Genomic DNA, 20,299 nt, shown 5'->3' with positions numbered 1-20,299 from the left:
ACAAGTTATAGATATTGTTCTGTATTCATTCTCCAGGGTATCCATATTAAAACTTTATTTAATTTGGTTAAATCAGGGTTGCAGTCGTATTGTGATCTATCTATCTGTATGGTATACTCCACAGAGACCAAAATGGCTTTAATGCGGAGTGACATGTATACTCAAGATATCAAAACATTCGACTTTTCAACACTATTAACCACTAAACCTCAAACCAAACCGAAGGAACGCATTCGTCCTCTCGTTAAAAGAAAGGTGAGGCGAACGGCGGTTTAAATAGATGGCTGTAAATTCTTTTGGAGCATTTTTGATATAAAAAAAAGTGCATCAAAGGTCAAAATGGAACACAAACTGATGACGATATTGTGAGAATGATCGAGTTCCTGGTTTACGATATCTATGTTGAGTTCGATGGCAACATTTCCAACAGACTGCAGAAATTTCCTCGGAAACAAACTGTGCCCCTTTTCTGACCAAGTTGGTTTTTTTGTTTTGATACGAAACTGATTTAATTGATAAGCTGATCAGGACCGGTAGCAAAAGCCTCGTCAAATCATTCAATTTCGCATTCTGATTTGTAGCTTGAAATCTAGGACACCACAGACTGCTACTACAGCCACTTTCCCAGATCTTCACTTACACATGACCAACAGGGACGGTTTACTACTATGCTGTGCATTACACAGGACGATTTTGACTTTTTGATATTGAACCTTTCCTTTCTTCACAGTATCATCTCTGTTCCCCTAGCTACGGTGATATATTACGACTGCTGATGGATACACGTACAACACAGGGTCAACAAAGAATTAGTTTAATGAAGATTTGTGACAGGTTTAACGGTCCCTTTCACGATCACACAGATCACACTATTTCTCTGTGTGATATGATGGTCGATGTGTTTGATTGAGTTCTCGATGTGAGAAAGTAACTTGAATACGACTTAGAGATACATGGCGGGAGCCGTCGATGAAACAGAAGACGCTTGTCTTCCCGGAACACCTGGTCTAATCTCCTATTACTTTTTCAAAGCATCCATGTTAATTTGTCTGTGTTCGTATTCTGGCCCTGTTGTAAGACATGCTTAATTCTATCGTAAACCATACCATGGAGTCTGACAGTAAACATGATAAAACCAAAAGAGGATGTTACAATGTTTTTATTTTTTCTCTCGTCGGTCCCTGTTCGTGTTGTTGTCGACATTGATGTCCGATTTCGTCGTCGCGTGGTTAAGTTGTTATATGTCATGATGCATACATTTCAAAATTTACTGTTTACGTTTATTGAACGATTTATTCGTTTTTCACACTTACTGAGATACAAACTGAGTTCCTTAAATTAATCCATATACAGATAAGCCTCTTCGCCGATTCGATAGCGTAAACAGTTTTGTATTTACAGTACCAATACACTCCCAACAATCATACAAAGACTATTTTCACATGTTGGTCGGATGTGGAGAAGCCTTAGCTATGTTGTTTTCAACTTTAACGCATCAACCTTGCCATGAGCTAAGACAGAGCTGGTCAAGCCGGGAAGAGAACATTCTTTCAGTAAAGAAAATGGGTACTTAATGTTACAGTAAACATGCCGTGAGAAATATTTAACAAAGGTGGGTAAATTAAGTAGAATTCCTCCGTCAGAATTAGGTCCTGCATTCTGTCATATTTGGCTGACGTTATCAATAGTAACAGTGGTTAAATTGCCAACTTACATCTAGACTACCAAGGATTGTTTTCTCTCTCTGGACATCCCATTATATAACGGTATCAAATCTCAGGCTTACCTATTCTATACATAGTGTACATTGATATAAATGAGGTATTCAATACAATTTAACGACATTCTTTCAGTCATCCTTCCTACCACATGTACAGCAGGATGTATCTACTATGTGTGTAAGCTGGAAGGTTATCAGATTTACCTCCCTTTTGTCTAAGGATAGCGTTGTGTAAATTTAAAAAGGGGAGAAATACAAACCAGATCGGAGTGACAATAATTGTATCAGTCAACGATACCATTACATGTTTTTCAATCTTCTGAGGCTGGAATAACAAAGTTTATCAATTCCTTTTCTTCTTTAAAATTCTTAGGACTGAATTGCCGGGATACACCGACTGATAGCGGGTTCTAGTCACCTGATCTGTCAAGAGTTACACATTACCTGCTACTTAACTTTGCATTTACTGTAACGTGCATGCAGATACATAAAGTAATATCGACAACATTATATGTTGTATACTGTTGCATTTACTTCGTTGTCCCATATATAAATGTATATACTACCATCAGCGTGTATGTTTTCTCCATTCTCAATATCCTTCAAGAGTAGACTTTTTCATAACGTGAAAGAGAAATTTATTAATTCCTCCATTTTGTAGAGTCACACGAACATATATACAAGTATCAATATATCACAAGAAGCAGGATTATGTAAGGTACCTAACCTAGATGATATTGGGGATGGATTTAATTTACCTATTCAACTGTACTAAACAATTCATTCTAACCAGTAGATGAAAGTATTAATCTAGATATTATTTCGGAAGGCTAAACGCATTTAGATCTAATACTTTCGGTCTTTTTAAACCAGTCATGATAATGATATCGTTTGCAAAATTTATTGTTGATGTTTACCAGGTAATTAATTCACAAAAATAATGTCCTTCCTTCTCAACACATATTGATACTCAACCATTGGTATGTACAGTTCTCTATACTTAATCTATATGACAAAACAATTGTAGTAATCATTTGCTTCTATAAATTCAAACCATTAAAAAAATACAAACGGCCGTTTTCACATTAGTTGAGCTTGGGTATGGAATTTCGATTATACATAATATATCTACTCTTTGATGTCTGACCTCGTCAACAGATCCAGTTCGTCATCTATGACGTCACTGTTGGCATCGTTTTCCCGGAAAGCCTCTGACAAGTCTCTTAACATATCCATTTCTGACCTGTCCTCGGGATAGTTGTTTCGCCATTCGATCAAAGCCGTCGTGATCTGGTTCAGGGACGAACCCACATTATCTATTTTTATTCTCTCTATTCTGCTCTGTGAAACTTTTAAGGCCGTTAAAACGCATTCCCAGCCTGCGCCAAGTTCGTCTGCCACTCTGTCTTGTAAACCTTTGTCATTAAGCAGATCGCTCGCTTGAAAACGAGAAAAAAATCATTAACTCGCATTTCTTTATGCTGTGCATATGCAGCAAAATACAATGATTAAATTATTCTATTAAACAGAACCTATGATTTGGTATGTGTTACCAAATAAAACTCACCGAAAAATAATCAATTGAACAAAATAAGTATAATATATATTATTCAAGTTAGTTACTTTTCATGATCAATTATTATGCTTTGAATCCTGAATTATATATGTGTATGAGGTAATAATGATTAATACATGTGAAAATATCAATTTATATTACGTTGAATTCGAAGCAGGGATTCGTAGATAAGCATGCATCCCATTTCTTTGTATAAAACAAATCATACATCAACAGATGAAAGGGGGTCTCTATTACTTTGCTTGGTATGCAATACTGAATGATCTACCCGAAAACATAAAGCACTGCACTTCGCAAAAGACACTTATATAAACAAAACAATAAACAACAGAGAAGATACAATCAAATTACAACAGGAAATATATGCTGCAGGAAAGCAGGAGCAAGACTGGCTTACTGCATTTTACCCTTACAAGTGTTACTTGTCTCCACATCAACAAAACGAACCAAATTTAAAATCACTTTCACAACCACACACTGCAAGATTTACAATACACAGCAGTCTCAAATGGGACATTCACATCAACATCATCATCTCATATGCAAATAAACAACTACTATTTCTAAAAAAAACTAAACTGAAAATATACCCCCAAAGAACATGCATACAAAGCAAAAGTCAGACCCAAACTGGAATACTGCTCTTCCATGTGGGACACACAGAACGTAAACAGATCAAATAAATAGAGAAAATACAACGCAGAGCAGCATGATACGTACACACAAAAACGAACACAATACAAGCTCGGTGCATGATGGATATACAAGGCTGGCCCTCACTAACACACGAGCAGACTACAAACAAAAGACTTGCACTATCATACAAAATTGTACCTCGTCATGTTGCAATAGACCCCAGCACTATCCTCATACAAACAGATCCAAGACAATCACATGCATAGCCCTACACCTACTGACGCATTTCTCATACAAATACTCATTTGTCCTACACACTCTCATCTACCAGTAGTGGCGGTACAAAGTACATCACAAGAGAACCTCCCGACCCATATCCCATACACAGCCCTTAAAGTTGTCACATTAAGCCTCTTTTAATTGAAAAAAAACCCCACTGTACATATACGTCACTGTATAATTGGCAAAAATGGCGTCACCATAGAACTATAAAAATATAAAAATACACCTACCATACGACTTTTTCACTTTTTTGACCTCCATATTCTAGAAACAAAGCAAAACATTTGTAAGTTTGTGTCATCTGTATAGGTCATACTACCGAATATATCAGTATCGTAACAAAAAGAAACGAAAATAACATTCAGTCATAATATTATCGTGTCTTTGGTTTCGATACCCTGAAGTAGCAACCGTGATTTCGTACAGATATCGATAGCAAACTGTTAACATTTCCGACGACTGAGGTTATCATTTGTGAAATCTACCTTTGAGATAGATAACAAGCATCGCTTAAATGTATTGTTAAAAATAAAAATCCAGGAATCGCCGCCTTTGGTTTCGGTGCAGCGACTTTGGTGCAGTGTTAAAAGAAAGACAATTTGAAACATTGAAAAAAAACCTGATGGCTCTACCTGACAAAAACTGCAATTGTCATTTCTAATATATTCTTTTGTCGTTAAATTATTTGACATTTTTTTTAAATGTTGCAGATTATTATTAATTTTTCAATGATTTGAACTTTCATGAGTTAAAACGGAATGTGTTTTCAATATTATCAATTTAGTCAATAGAATCTATCATCAAGTTTGTGTTTGTCTAATATATGTTTTCCTGGATTAAAAAGTTCTTTTCTCACATTTTCCGTTTTTATAGATTAAAAATGTATTAATTTTACTTATTCCTGTGTTGTTTCACATCAATGTTAACTGATATTAGGATGTCTCCTTAGGGCTTCGGCAGTGGAATAAATAGGCGAGGAGGTTTGGCCTTATTTTCATACGACACCTTCGTGCGTATGACAGACAACAAAACAGAAAAGGTCTGGAGTGAACTATTAAGCATAAAAAAGCGTATTAAGTGAACCTAAACCTCTCTTAATGACTGATACATTCTTACGTTTACGGGCGAAGTAATGGTAATTGTGTTTGGCGGTGTACAGACAATGCACGAACGTATTCAAAGATCCTTTGGTAGGGTAATGAAGATCCCGTAGTCATGTGAAACTGTTTGATAAAATGGTATACCGCACCGAACCTATGACGAGGCGGTACCAGAATGTGTTGCTAAAATGAAACTAGTGATTTAACGCTGACTTAGCAAAAAACAAACAAGCCTAATATCAGCCTGATGTAAGATTTAAACTTATATGTTACCTTGGTTTCAGGAAACCATACGCGCCAGTCACGTTTTGTGAGGATGTGTTTCCCTGAACAGCCTTCTCCCTGACAGGGTAGTCCTCTCATTGTCCTAACTATCCCGTCTTCCTCTCGCGGATTGTCGGAAGGTTTCAGATAGAATCTACAGTGAAGCTTGTACCTGTACTCAAGGTGTTCCTGGCGGCTAACCTCTAGAGTGTGTCGTATGATTGTCTCCAGTTTCTGTCTAACCTTCCTCCCAGTGTCGTCAGGAATCTGTGGTTCTGAAGTCGTAAACAGCGTGACCGCTATCATAGACTGTTCCCACTGCATCCTAACGACCATGTTACAGAGATCGTCTATCTTGAAGCAGCCAAGATCTTTGTAGATTTGCCTATCTAGATTGGTTTGGCTGAAGCTACCTCTGGAAGCTTCCTCCCCTGGTTTAAACGTCGTGATGATTCCAGCATATATCCGATCGAACAACTCCTGAGGAGTAAAGATATCCTCAAATACGAGGCACAGCGTTCGTGAACAAACTGTTCCTTTAACTTTGAGAAGATCTGACATTCGATTCATGTCTGGTGCCCTTTGGAGTTTGCTCGGTACGGTGTAGTCATCATCGTACAGTGGTTTCCCCTCCTTGTCCTGACCAAGAAACGCCTTTACCAGAAGACCGAACTCCTCCAGGAAGGCGAATAGAATGTCGACATGCTGGATGTACGAATTATCTTCCTTGGACTGCCACAGCATCTTTGCTAGATCCACTGTCAGGATAGCGTTTCTTGAGAATTTGATGAGATCAGCAGCGAGGAGGAGGTCGTCGGTAGGGAGGAACTTTTCGTCCGTGAGGATTTCCCTAAGGGCATTTATGACCTACTGAGGGTTTATTATCACCTTCCTGTATTTCCGGAAGTACAGCACACACCTTGTGGAATGAAGGTATCTGCAACAAGATATAACCATATAAATTAAAGAAGAAAAATTGTTATTAGTTTTTATAATTATCTGATAAATAGACCCGTATCAGTAATGTCTAAGCGGCATTTTTATTGTTTATATTGTTTATTGTGCTATGAGGATTTTTGCTGTATATATATGTATTTGGACAAGTGTGACCTTACTCTATGAAAATCTGAATTTCCTCTTCGTCTTTTGTCGGTAATTCACACTCGGCATCCATGTCCATGACTTCTTGAAATGTGATAACATTATGATGCTGCCGCCTCTTTTCCAGAATCTCCCTCTCCAGGGCGAGCCACGTCACTGGCAGTTCGCGTTCCCACTGGTCCTGGTAGGCCGCCGCTTCCAGGATATATCCCCTGATCTTCTCAAATGCTGGGTCATCATCAATGGAGTTGTCAACCGTGCAGAATTTGAGGAAGACAAGTCCTTCTGTTTTTCTTCTCGTTGTAAGTTCGCTGATGGTGCACATCATATCTCGCATGTCAAGAAGTTTTTTCTCCTTTTCCACTCTAGTGTCATCCTGATAGAGATAAATAGATGTCGTTGTGAACAAATAATGATTCTGGTTGACAACATCCAAACTATAACCGATAAATAACGTTCTATAAAATATAATTAGTTAGGTAAAGAGAAATACTGATACAATGGTGTAAAATAGTGTTATAAATAGTGACGTATATGTGTACTAAGCAAGGAAGAAGAGGGTTAACACTCTGACTTATTGGCAAGCAAGCTTTTCCAATTATATGGTATAACCCTAGGGCGCGCTCACTTGTTCAGCAACGTCGAGAGTGGTCAGTACTGGATGGGTGCCCGCCGGTACTTTACATTTTGTGGCAGCAGTGGGATTTTATGGTCATTGTTTATTGTATTTAGTTTAACAATAAAATATAAAAAGGGGCAATCCTGCCTTGTTGGCAAGCTTACGCTAAATAAGATATCTGACCAAATGCAGAGTATTCAATAAATATGTATCCTTCTTTGAAATTAAAAATGATCAGTTAGAGTTTTTTTAAGTGTCTCATAATTGAGTTAAAAATGCTTACTTCTTTTACAGCAAATAATAGCAATCATTTTAGGTTTAAAATGTAATACCGATTCTGACCTTGCACATGGCCTTGACCTTGTCCATATGTGTTCCAACCAAGATGATTGGCGGGAGATGTTTACGTCGTCTGTTTGGGTTGTATACTTGAGAGTAGGCCCCAATGTTCCGTACCCAGTTCTTAAGTCTCTCTATAAACATTCAGTAAGGCAATAACATCAGTGTCTTAATGGCACAGTATTATTTAAACGACGCATGCCTCATTCTTAATCTGGCATTATGGCATAAAATTAGTGTCATCGATCTCAGTCTATTGAAATCATAACATAAGGATTTATAACGATACTCTAAATACGTAGGAATTTAGTAGTAAACCAGGATATAATTTCAGTGAGACTATCCGGGTTATATTACTTAAATCATACGATGTCCATGAAAAAAAGTAAAACAGAGAATTGGTGTTCAAGGAGGCATCATCGGCTTGGCTTACGACACCTGTGGTATTGATCTAGGTCAAGTGCATATTATTTTATCTTCCCAAAGAACCCCGGTAGAAAAGTATGTAATGTCTTGGATTCAGGTTCAAGAGGGTTGATATCAAGACATTGTCGAATGCGTATGGCACAATATATTGCTTTTGAACACATGCTATACCTCATTTTAAAAACTCTAAGCATTTTTCGTGTTTTCTTACATCTTATTTCGTGATATTGATTTTCATAATAAGAAGGTTGACTCTGCCGATGGACCATCAGACACCGAGGGCGGCAGTAATATTGCTACTTGGATTTGTTCCTGTGGAGTTTGCTTGAAATACTATTTAAGGAGGAAATAATCTGTTGAAGCTAAACGTTGCTAATTTAAACGTTATAAATGGCTTCATAGACATCATTCCCTCCTCTGAATTTGTATATGTCTCTGATTACTTTATGAATAAAATTCTTTTGACGACTTGTACAACTGATAAGTCGATCTTTATGTAATGTTCATACGGTGCAGTTAATGTATACTTCGATTGACTTTCTGCATGATCTTTATTTTTGAACACGTGATTCGTTACTTCGTACTTGTATTGACAGATTTTATAGGTGCAATTACCTGTGTGTGTCTTGCATTCATCTGTTAGTGATAATGATTCTAGAAATGTTTACCGTAATTGTCCTAATGTGTATGATATGACACTCGGTGTGTTAAGCATTGTACTTTGTGAAATATTTTAATGGATAATGTAGTGTTCTTCTTATAAGCATTTGCTGTCACACTACGTGTATACCATAGGACGGTTAGAATGATCTCCACTGTTGTTCTTGTTATGCGGCCATTAAAGCTAGCACATGTACTCGACTCGTTATAGACGTATTGCATGTCAGACGACACAACAGATACTCACCCATCTGCATGTCGTCAGTAAAGTAGTCAATGGCCCTGAACGTGACGATGTAGACTCCGTGGGCGCTGATGAACACAGAGTTGGAAGCCTGGAAGGCCTGGTCCCCGCCCATGTCCCACATTGACAGGAAAGCCACGTCCTCATCTTGTTGCTCGGAATACTGGTGAACTAAGGAAGTCTCCCTAACTCGAACATTCCTTAACGCTATGACACAACCAACAATATACATTACATTATATTAATGTTTGTTCAATTGAATACAAAATATATTGGATAAAATCGTTTGATTTCTTTTTTTCTTTCAAAAAATGCATTTTATTTGTAAAAAAACCTGTATGTAGGCCTTAAATTGGGAATATGCCATTTCCTCCTCACATCCGCACAGTCCTGTCCAGCGACGACCCCAGATCTAGACCTCGCCAAGTCAGCGAATGCACACCCCGGGCCCTACGCTATCCCTGGGGTCCGCAACAAACTCAGTCCAACGAAATGCATCGCCCAACATGCGCAAACAAACCTTCAGCCACACAGGTGCACCTCCAAACCACAGGGGCATGGATCGCTTTACTTATCCCTTTGTATATATTAGTATAGGAGACCCCTAATTTTTAATATTATAAGTAAAGCGATCCATGCCCCTGTGCTCCAAACAAACTGCAATACCCTCGCTCGTAGTCAAGAGCACAGGGACCTGAGAAATTGATAAGCTATTTTTGGACTAAAACTGAGGTGTTCAGAGCAAATTCACACGTTTTAGGGGTCTAGATCGACTTTCGGTAAAAATGACACCCCCAATGATTATATATACGTTTGATTTTTAATTATCTTACTTCATTCTATTCCCATCAAAAATACTGAGATATAATTCTTCACTATCAAGAACTTGTCATAAGAACAACCAGAGAAGTAGAAAATTTTAACCGAATAACTGTGATTTAAGTTTAAGCTAGTATTAATAATCCTTCAAATACCGATATATCTTGTCATCTAACATATGAACGGTCATTGTACTTTCGTTTTACAACAATTTCTAGACACAGTTCAGGACACAGACAGGAGAAAACAGGCCTCGCTTTCATTTACTTACTATCTTGCGATTGTAATTGGTCGTCTGGTACCCCTGGCTTGCCTGTGTTCAATTAAACAATAAATAACATAAATAAAGCTCGGGAAGTTATGAACGATGAGATGATCAACTAGACTGGCTCTAAATCTATTTCATTTTTTCTAGTGTGATAATATTCTTTTTTGGACAAATGTTCAGCACTGTCTGCGCTGTTGTTTCGTGATCGATGACAAATTTGTGAGGCCAGGTGAGTTCCAGCTCCGCCAACCTCTCACCTGATTGGAGCTTTACGCGCTACTTTAGAATGACAGTCACTGATGCTATATAGTAACAGGCCGTGGCACTCCCGTCAGTGGTCATTTATTGCAAACAGAATTGAGATTTACAGGTGCGAAGGTGATTGGTGATGGATTGGTTGAAAAAGTCTAGTAAATGAATGTGATCGTGCTTAATGTTAAAACTTTCGTTCCTGCTTCAACAACAAACAAATTGATAGCAGACAATTGTAAAAAGACGATTTACTTAATTGTCTATATTATAAGCATTATGGAAGTCCTAAATTAGTTTCAAGTGTGTTTTGGATGTACCAAAATAAATAGTTTTGAGTTGTAATTTTCATATTGAGAACTAGGAATTAAAACATTAGGCATACATTGTAAATCTGGACGAAACGGAGACAAAAGATTTGATTTCATTTACTTACTTTCTTGTTGGTTTAATAGGGATAGTCTATTGGGTACCGGCAAGTCTAGCGTGACTGTATCCAATAAAAATAAATAGAATAAAATATCTGCTATTGTTTTTCACATTATAACCTTTATTCTTTACAAATCTTTACCTTTATTGTAATTCACATGATACGGAATAATGAAAACGAAATTGGCAGTTGAACTATTTTGGTGTTCATTACAGTATTTACTGTTCGTGAAAAGCGAAAAGCATTGGGAAAATCTCCCATTTATACCCGCCTTATCATCAGATTGGAAAAAAACCGTACTTATAATAAAGTTCAAACCCGAAAGAGCCGTTACCTAAAGGACTGATGTCATTGTCGTTCATTGTTCGGAGGATTGCTCCTAACCGTTTCTGGATCACCGCTTCCGTTTTGTCCGTTTTCATGCGTATCCATCGCTTGCTGTTCCATCCTATCTCGTACAGCTGCAGGAAGAGCTCGGCCCCCATGGTCGGACGACGGACGCTGATGTCCACATGTCTGTCCTGGAGTCGAAGACAGAGCGTGGTCTTACCAACGTTTTCTGGACCAACAAACACTACTCGGACGTGTCTGTATTTCTCCTTATGTCCAGAGAAAAGCCGCAGATACTTGTCGAGCTGATGAGATATATTCTCTGAAAATATTAAAAAAAAGTAATCACAAAATGCTTATATGACTCCAAGATACATTTTAGGTCCTTTCAACAAACTGTATAGACAACAGATTGTACGATGTCAAAAACATACCAAAACAGACTGAAAACCGAAGTTCTCACTCAAGTGTTCAAAAACATAAATAGATTACAGCAAAAAAAGGAAAGGTGCAAATAAAACAATGTTTCGTTACAAAATTTTGGCTACAAGAAATAATAATGTTGACCCAAATCCTTACATTATGAAACTAACGGTAAAGGTACCTTTGCTTTTTATAATTCGCATCATCAATTTACAGAAAAGATTAATATGTATATGTATGTGCCTATCCATATCAGTTTTATATTTGAATATTATATGAATGTTTCTTGTTATTTTCTATATTACATGGAAGGATCAAATCAACATATTACTTTCAAATGCATGTCTATGAAAAATTCTGAGACGAAATAAATGGATTTTTCGTGTTCACTTTTCTTAATCAGATGTCAACATGATCCCTATTCAAAAAGTCTTTATGCAGCATTTCCTGCAATAGACATACTGTGTATAACGTAGGACGGACTAACGAAGTATTCCACATACCTGGTGGTTCTACTCCAGCTTCTAACAGGATGTCGATAACATGTGAATGCTCGCCATACATAGCGTAAAGCACAGCAGAATTACCGTCAGTGTCTGTTGCATGGATGCTGATGTTAAGTCTACTTGCATTTTTCAGAATGTATCTCAGAAGTATTTCGTGACCACACCATGCCGCAATCATAAGACAGTTGATGCCGTCAATGTCCGATACAGTGGGGTCAAGGTTATGTTGTAACATGTAATCAAACATGTCGACACTTCCAGAGTAGCAAGAATACAGAAACACGTCCATATTATCATTTGATATTTTCCTCAACATATCAGGGTAGGTTTCGACGATATGGCGTGTGAGGCTACGGTGGCCTCTGGATGCTGTTAACATGAGGACAGTGTCTAAGTGAACAATTCTCATGTGTGGAGACAACCCTTTCTTTACAAACAGTTTGAACATGTCCACGTTGCCTGATACAGAGCACAAGAAGAGTGGACTGGCACCATACTTGTTGGTTAACGTTAACAGCTTTGGATATCGGTCAATCAGGTACTTGATGATGGTCACTTGGTCTCCGACCACTGCCCAACCCAGGATGGACGTATTGGTGTTGACGTCCCTGATCTCTGTAACGTCCTTCACATGTTCCAGGCATAGTCGGAGTCCAGCGAGGTCCCCAGTGTAAGCTAACCACAACACAGGGTACCGTTTCCGCTCAAAGATTATCCAGTCATACCTCTGAATAGTCACCGTAGGCATGACTTTGCTCTTGTGAGAAATTAAAATAAACAAAATTAAAAAAACTCCATATTGAGAGTAATACATTGTACTGATTGTATAACATTTCTAATTGCCTTACTTTGGAAACATATATATTCCAATTATAATTCTATATTCCTTATATGTAAGTTTTATAGTATAGACGAAGAAAATGTTATACTAAAGTAAACTAAAGTTAAAATCATTAGAATGATGAGTTCCTAGTTTACTTTTTAATTAATTAAACTTTTTTGGTAACATTTTAAGGATAATTTTTCAGCTTACTTTTGGCATGAAGCATTGCTTAGTGCACTATATAATGCAGGGTTGAAAACTATTTTCTAGAATGTTTTGTGAATAAACAAGACAAATGCCATGGCAAAATATAACGGGGATGTACGTAATTTTCCAGCAGTCTTTAGGCATTCCTTAGGGAAAGAAATTTTGCTTTTCTTCTGACCGGCTTGTTTTATTGTTTTTATATAAGGCTCAATTGAAAAACGTATCAGTACTTATATTATTGACCGTGTCAATCATATATTCTATCCTACACATATTAAATCAGTAACTCATTTTTAACTGTTTGATAAAAGAGGTGACATATATTTTTCGATCGTGAATTTTCCCTTTCTTCAAAATATAATTCCTGTTTTCTCCCCTTGCAGTGTTGACATATCCAGTTGTTTTGAGCTAGTTCCAAATTTCATGATCTAGTATTGTGATTAAACTGTCGCAAATTGTTTTATACTGGCGAGGCAACGGAGAAATTTGCGAACGGTATATCGTGGATTTACTGTCGCAAATAATTTGATTGACCAATTGATTGTTACATCTAAAGTGAAATAGAATGTCCATTTTCCATAATGCAAATTTATGTATCTTGTGTTGTCGTAATCACTTCTCCGGTTTTCGATTTGAGGACATGACATTTCTTGATTTTGACCTAACTTGTTATGGTACATCACGTGTCTTTGATGAAGCAGAAGATGTTTACCCGTCTGGACTACCATCCCTTGATTCAATGAATATTTGCAGGGATCTGTTTGTTCTTAACAATATGATTGTACAGGCATATGCCATAACACATAGTTTACCTTTTCAATTACTTTGATAAATGTAACAACACATCCTATCTTTTTTACTGTACATGTAAATATAATAACACAGCTGATATTTTTATTGCATTGGTAAATGTTTTCATTCATCGTACAGGTAAATGCCATCACACGGAACTTCATTAGCATGGGAGGATGTTTAGAGTAGAATTGTAATTGTATGAGTGTATCTGAATAGTATTAATGACAATTAGTCAAATATTGTCGTAATATCACGTGATAGTAAACATTAATACTATTAGGATGCTTGAAAGACTGCGACTAAGCTGTACCAAGAAATACAAGATGTACATGATATTAAGGGCGCCCACAAGCGCAAAATGGAGAACGATATTGGCGCTCGTAACCCCATGATGGTAGGGTAACCATGTTAGACATACTGAAATGAAGACTGCAGAGAAAAGGTGGTAATCGTACGAGTAATAAAATTGTGTTCCTTTGTTACTCTTATTTCTGTGTTATTTGTACATCTAATAAACCCAATGTATTGTATATATATTGACCTGGAACGCTATACCAAGCAAAACTAGGCTTATTTCATAAACAAATTTTACAAATACAATAATACATATTTTTGATTTTGTTTATATTTTAACCAATAAAAGTATGTACTTTTGTTTATTTTAACTTCTGTATTCCTTATTAAGGAGGTTTATATACCACCTGTTTATGTTGCTATCCTCTGTATTAACATACATGTATACCCTGTTCAGGTGGTTTATATATCACATGTTTCTGTTGTTACCCTCTGTATTAACATTCATGTATACCCTGTTCAGGAGGTTTATATATCACATGTTTCTGTTGCTATCCTCTGTATTAACAGTCATGTATACCCTGTTCAGGAGGTTCATATATATCACATGTTTCTGTTGTTACCCTCTGTAGTAACATACATGTATACCCTGTTCAGGAGGTTTATATATCACATGTTTCTGTTGCTATCCTCTGTATTAACAGTCATGTATACCCTGCTCTGGAGGTTTACATGTCACATGTCTTTGTTGTTACCCACAGTAGTAACATTCATGTATACCCTGTTCAGGAGGTTCATATATATCTCATGTCTCTGTTGTTACCCTCTGTAGTAACAGTCATGTATACCCTGCTCAGGAGTTTCATAAATATCACATGTTTCTGTTGCTATCCTCTGTATTAACATTCATGTATATGTAACGATGTTTTGATTCATGTTAATTTCCCCTTCGTGTGCCTCAATTAAAGTATTGATCACTGTAGTTTGCATGTTTGTTATTTGTATATAGATTGGGACATTATAGTCAAATATACTCGTGACTTAGAAGTCAGGGAAATGGAATAACCTGTTTTACCCTAAGATAGTATAGTCCATTGGTATATAAACGGCGACGGACTAGTAAGCTAGGCACTTCATCGACGGACTTCGAAGATACACCGGAAGCTGAAAGTTGTTACACGACAAATAGAAGGTAATACTAAAATCCTGTATAAGGATAGTAGGGAGGCCCGAAATAAAGGTGCTACGAAACAACTAGCAACAGAGCCTGGACAAGGCTCAGGTTGGCTATTTGTTTTCTCAGTACTACCTAGAACACTGAGTAAGTGTAGGGGTTTGGCACTGCATAAGTGCCTTTGCGCGGAACAGACAACTGCTCAGGTTAGAGCCGTTGCTCTGCGCACTGTACAAGTGCCGTTGCGCTGTGGTTGACAACTGCGCGGGTGGGCGCCGTTGCTCTGTGTGAAGTCGAGTGATAGGATCAGGGGCGAGTGTGATTGCCTATTCGCTGACAGATAGTGAGCGTGCATTGTTAGTATTGTTCTATATATATTTACCTTGCAATTAACAATCATAGTGCACATAATATTGATTCAGTATAAATTAGATATTGTTATTGTTGCTGTATCATATAGTAATTATTTCTCTTTCATCAACGGCGTTGACCAAGCCAGTGCGCCGGTATAGTTTACAATACAGTACATCCCAAGTATATACTAAGGACGGACCCAGGGTTGTAAGGACACCCCTGCACGTTACAAAATTGGCGGCAGCGGTGGGATTCGCTGTATTGTAGATTTTATGCTCATTTTATTTTAATACACCATTTTAATAATGGATATAGAGGAAGAAATTAGTCGTATTGAGGAGCGGATAACCTCTTTGAGGCTCCAGAGATCGGGCCAAGGCGACAAGATGTCCCATTCTACGCCACTGTTAACACCACGAGACACAAGAACAAGGGATTCGGGGATCGCCAGTGAACAACAAACCAACAGGGCGAATCGCCCACACTCGGATGAAACCATACAGTTAAATCATAAACAGAAGCATTTTGGCTCAGGTAGGGCACAGCATGCCGAGGCTGCTGCAAAGCCAAAGGTAAAGTTTACCGAGTATAATCCCTCGGACTACGAGGAGGACGAAAGAATGTATAGTACCCGTCGGGCAATGGACAATGTAAGAGAGAAATGGGTTAGATATAGTAGCCGGCCACAGACATCATCAGATACGGACTATGGATTAGATAGGTTGCCGCTCTCAGGCTTTGACAAAGAAAAGCAAGGGGTACGTATAAAACCTGCTACCTATGATGGAACTGGACCCTGGAAAGATTACAAAACGCACTTTGACACCTGCGCTAGGATTAACGGTTGGGGAGAAGAGCAAATGGGGTTATACTTGGCTGTATCTCTCCGCGGCCAAGCCCAGGGTGTGCTAGGGGATCTGCCCGCTGACACTAATCAGCACTACGAAATGCTTGTCAACTCGCTTGAGAAGCGCTTTGCACCCCCCGACCAAACCGAATTATATAGTGTCCAGCTACGGAAAAGACGTCAGAAAGCCTCGGAGACATTACCGGAGCTCGGACAGGCTATACGACGCTTAGTTAGCATGGCTTACCCTACAGCGCCAGGTGATGTAAGGGAAACTCTTGCAAAGGAGCAATTCATAGATGCTTTGTTTGATTCAGAAATGAGAATTAGAATTAAACAGTCAAGGCCCAAGTACCTCAACGATGCAATCCGACTCGCAGTAGAATTGGAAGCTTACAATAGAGCCGAGCATGGTCACCGGGAAGGTAGGGGGCAACTGCGCACGGCAAGTGCAATAGACAGTGTTGTCTCTACCTCTGAGGAGAACAGTCAGTCTGATATTCTAAAGGCCATGACTTTGTTGCAATAAAAGTTGGAGGCACTACAAAAGGATATGACACTTTTCAAGCAAGGCAGATAACAACAACCTGGCGTTAGAAAGAAATCGATGGAAGATATTACTTGCTATTTTTGTAAGGAAAAGGGACATATTAAAAGGAACTGCTCAAAGTTCCTTGAACGGGCAAAAGATGGTAGAGTAAACAACCCGAAGGGCACTTCAGCATTAAAAAGATTGCAAATGCGGAAAGAGCGGAGAGATGCAAATGTACCCAGGTCAAACATAGGGGTTAGCTCTATCGCCAATGAAGCAGGCATGTATGTCCGGACTCATGTTCAGGGTACTGAGGCAACATGTCTTGTTGATACAGGAGCGTCACTCTCTCTGTTGTCAGCTAAATATTACAATAGCTTACCAGATCAGAGTAAGCCAGCTCTGTCAGCAACTCAATGTACGGTCGCAGCGGCCGGAGGCCGGGATCTTGTCTTGCTAGGTAGAGGGAGGTTTGATGTAAAAATAGAGAATGATATGTTCACCTTAGAACTGATTGTGGCAGAGATCAATGTGGAGGGAGGAATTCTCGGTCTCGATTTTCTGGAAGCAGTAGATGCAGTGATCGATGTGAAGCAGGAACGCTTACAAATAAGGGGAAGAAATGTACCTCTTGTGTTTCAAGGACCATTTGGATGTCATAGGATTTCAGTGGTTGAAACAGTTAGCATCCCCCCTTGTACAGAAATGATTTTGCCAGGAAAGATGTTGCAGGCAGGATGCAATAGGTATAGTGGCTTAGGTATTGTTGAACCGGCTGAGAAATTCTTGAGTTCAGAGAGGGCATTAGTGGCCAGGACATTGGTACAATGTAGGGAAATGTTGCCAGTTCGTGTAATGAACACCTCGGACGAACCGCAGGTTATCTATGCTGGGACAGTGGTAGGAGAGCTGTCGCCGGTAGGAAAAGTGTTTGATACGTGCCGAACTTTGAATACGACCAAGACGGGCGATAATACTGAGTTGCAAAACCTGTTGGAGAAAACAGTGCAAAATCTCACTTCAGAGCAGGCTAAACATGTGGACCAACTTCTAGGGGAATATACAGACATTTTTGCGGTTTCTAATAGCGACTTAGGGCGCACAGATATAGTCAGACATGAGANGAAATTCAAACTGTGAAAAGATGGGTACATGATAAGACTCGACCTCCATACAAGGACATCGAAGCAGGTAGTCTTGTCATAAAGTCCCTCTGGTCGCAATATGACCGATTGGTAGTCGATTCTGACATACTATACAGGAGATGGGAAGACCTCCAGTCAAAGAAAAGTTGGCTTCAAGGAATTGTTCCCAAATCAGAGAGAAGGCGATTTTTGCAACAGTGTCATGACTCGATAACTTCCGGACTTTTGGGGTTACACAAGACCATTACAAAAATACGGCAAGGATTCTATTGGCCGGGACTGCAAGCGGATGTGCGAAGCTACATAGCTGGTTGTGACAAATGTCGTAAACGTAAAGGACCGCTCAAGACGAAACGTGCTCCGATGGAAATAGTCCAGTCCGGTATGCCAATGGAAAGGATCGCCACAGACATTCTAGGGGAATTGCCAGAGACAGAGGATGGTAATAGATACATCCTTGTAGTCAGTGACTATTACACAAAGTGGACGGAAAGCTTTGCAATGCCAAACATGGAAGCAAGTACCGTGGCAAAGTTGATAGTCGAAGAAGTGGTTGCAAGGTTTGGGGTACCTTTAGCTATCCACTCGGATCAGGGAAAACAGTTTGAGGGCAAACTGTTCCACGCGATGTGTCGGCTTCTGCATATTGACAAAACACGAACTACACCCTACCACCCAAAATCAGACGGAATGGTGGAGCGTTTTAACAGAACGTTAGCTACCATGCTAAGTGCGTATGTCAATGAGCATCATTCCGACTGGGACCAATACTTACCTTATGTAATGATGGCCTATCGATCCTCACAGCATGAGACGACAGGCTGTACGCCGAACCGACTTATGCTTGGTCGGGAGGTGGGTACCCCTCTAGATATCATGTACGGGATGCCCAGATCTGTAAAATCGGTGCCTACTCACCAGTGGGTTTGGGAACTCCAAGAAAAGATGGAGGAGGCCCATGCGCTGATTAGAGAAAAGACCGAAGGGGCGATGGTGCGACAGAAAAGTTACCATGACAGGAAATTAAACTGGCATATTTTCAAAACTGGTGATGAGGTGTACGTTTTCTTTCCAAGGGAGAAACAGGGTCAGTCTCCGAAATTCACTAGCTACTGGTGGGGGCCATACAAGGTCTTAGAAAAGTGCTCAGATCTGACGTATAAGGTTGATTGTGGCCTCAAGGGAAAACCACAGGTAGTGCACGNGCCCAGAGGGCCAGGTGGCCAGATGGATAGAAGTCCTCAGCGCATATGACATGCAGATAGAACATAGACCTGGAGCCAAGCATACCAACGCAGATGCACTGAGCAGACTACCGTGCAAATAATGCGGTTTTGACCCAAGCATAGAGGGAATGGTTCAGCCCTTAGAGATGGATACTGGCTCTGTTAATGTAGCTGTTGTAAGCAAGACACCAGATACAGACAGCAGAGGATTTTCTCTACTCTCTCTGCAAGCTAAAGACGAGGAAATTCAAACTGTGAAAAGATGGGTACATGATAAGACTCGACCTCCATACAAGGACATCGAAGGAGGTAGTCTTGTCATAAAGTCCCTCTGGTCGCAATATGACCGATTGGTAGTCGATTCTGACATACTATACAGGAGATGGGAAGACCTCCAGTCCTGCAAGCGGATGTGCGAAGCTACATAGCTGGTTGTGACAAATGTCGTAAACGTAAAGGACCGCTCAAGACGAAACGTGCTCCGATGGAAATAGTCCAGTCCGGTATGCCAATGGAAAGGATCGCCACAGACATTCTAGGGGAATTGCCAGAGACAGAGGATGGTAATAGATACATCCTTGTAGTCAGTGACTATTACACAAAGTGGACGGAAAGCTTTGCAATGCCAAACATGGAAGCAAGTACCGTGGCAAAGTTGATAGTCGAAGAAGTGGTTGCAAGGTTTGGGGTACCTTTAGCTATCCACTCGGATCAGGGAAAACAGTTTGAGGGCAAACTGTTCCACGCGATGTGTCGGCTTCTGCATATTGACAAAACACGAACTACACCCTACCACCCAAAATCAGACGGAATGGTGGAGCGTTTTAACAGAACGTTAGCTACCATGCTAAGTGCGTATGTCAATGAGCATCATTCCGACTGGGACCAATACTTACCTTATGTAATGATG

The 20,299-nt window shown here is 39.3% G+C and overlaps 3 protein-coding genes across 3 annotated transcripts in view; 1 reads left to right on the top strand and 2 right to left on the bottom strand.

Moving 5' to 3' along the window:
* Positions 1 to 1,141: 1,141 nt before the first annotated feature.
* LOC110450180 lies at positions 1,142 to 6,439 on the bottom strand. Its single transcript, XM_021497488.1, has 3 exons — positions 5,588 to 6,439; positions 4,445 to 4,478; positions 1,142 to 3,159 (listed from the first exon to the last, which is right to left on the bottom strand). Exons 1-3 carry the CDS (start codon positions 6,320 to 6,322, stop codon positions 2,849 to 2,851), a joined length of 1,080 nt encoding a protein of 359 aa, XP_021353163.1. The 5' UTR covers positions 6,323 to 6,439; the 3' UTR covers positions 1,142 to 2,848.
* LOC110450179 overlaps positions 6,426 to 20,299 on the bottom strand; it is a 17,897-nt gene continuing 4,023 nt past the window's right edge. Inside the window, exons 2-9 of the mRNA XM_021497487.1 lie at positions 11,990 to 12,749; positions 11,068 to 11,385; positions 10,740 to 10,793; positions 10,058 to 10,099; positions 8,971 to 9,174; positions 7,641 to 7,771; positions 6,694 to 7,055; positions 6,426 to 6,515 (exon numbers count right to left, since the gene is read on the bottom strand). Of these exons, the coding sequence (XP_021353162.1) occupies positions 6,446 to 6,515; positions 6,694 to 7,055; positions 7,641 to 7,771; positions 8,971 to 9,174; positions 10,058 to 10,099; positions 10,740 to 10,793; positions 11,068 to 11,385; positions 11,990 to 12,740 (1,932 nt within the window). The 5' untranslated portion in view covers positions 12,741 to 12,749 and the 3' untranslated portion in view covers positions 6,426 to 6,445. The remainder of the gene's footprint in view (positions 6,516 to 6,693; positions 7,056 to 7,640; positions 7,772 to 8,970; positions 9,175 to 10,057; positions 10,100 to 10,739; positions 10,794 to 11,067; positions 11,386 to 11,989; positions 12,750 to 20,299) is intronic.
* Positions 17,094 to 18,158, top strand: LOC110450170. The gene has a single exon (XM_021497452.1). It carries the CDS (start codon positions 17,094 to 17,096, stop codon positions 18,156 to 18,158), a length of 1,065 nt encoding a protein of 354 aa, XP_021353127.1.

Source organism: Mizuhopecten yessoensis, unplaced genomic scaffold (assembly GCF_002113885.1).
Source record: "Mizuhopecten yessoensis strain PY_sf001 unplaced genomic scaffold, ASM211388v2 scaffold5061, whole genome shotgun sequence".
NCBI lineage: Eukaryota > Metazoa > Mollusca > Bivalvia > Pectinida > Pectinidae > Mizuhopecten > Mizuhopecten yessoensis.
This window is presented reverse-complemented; position numbering and strand designations above follow the sequence as displayed.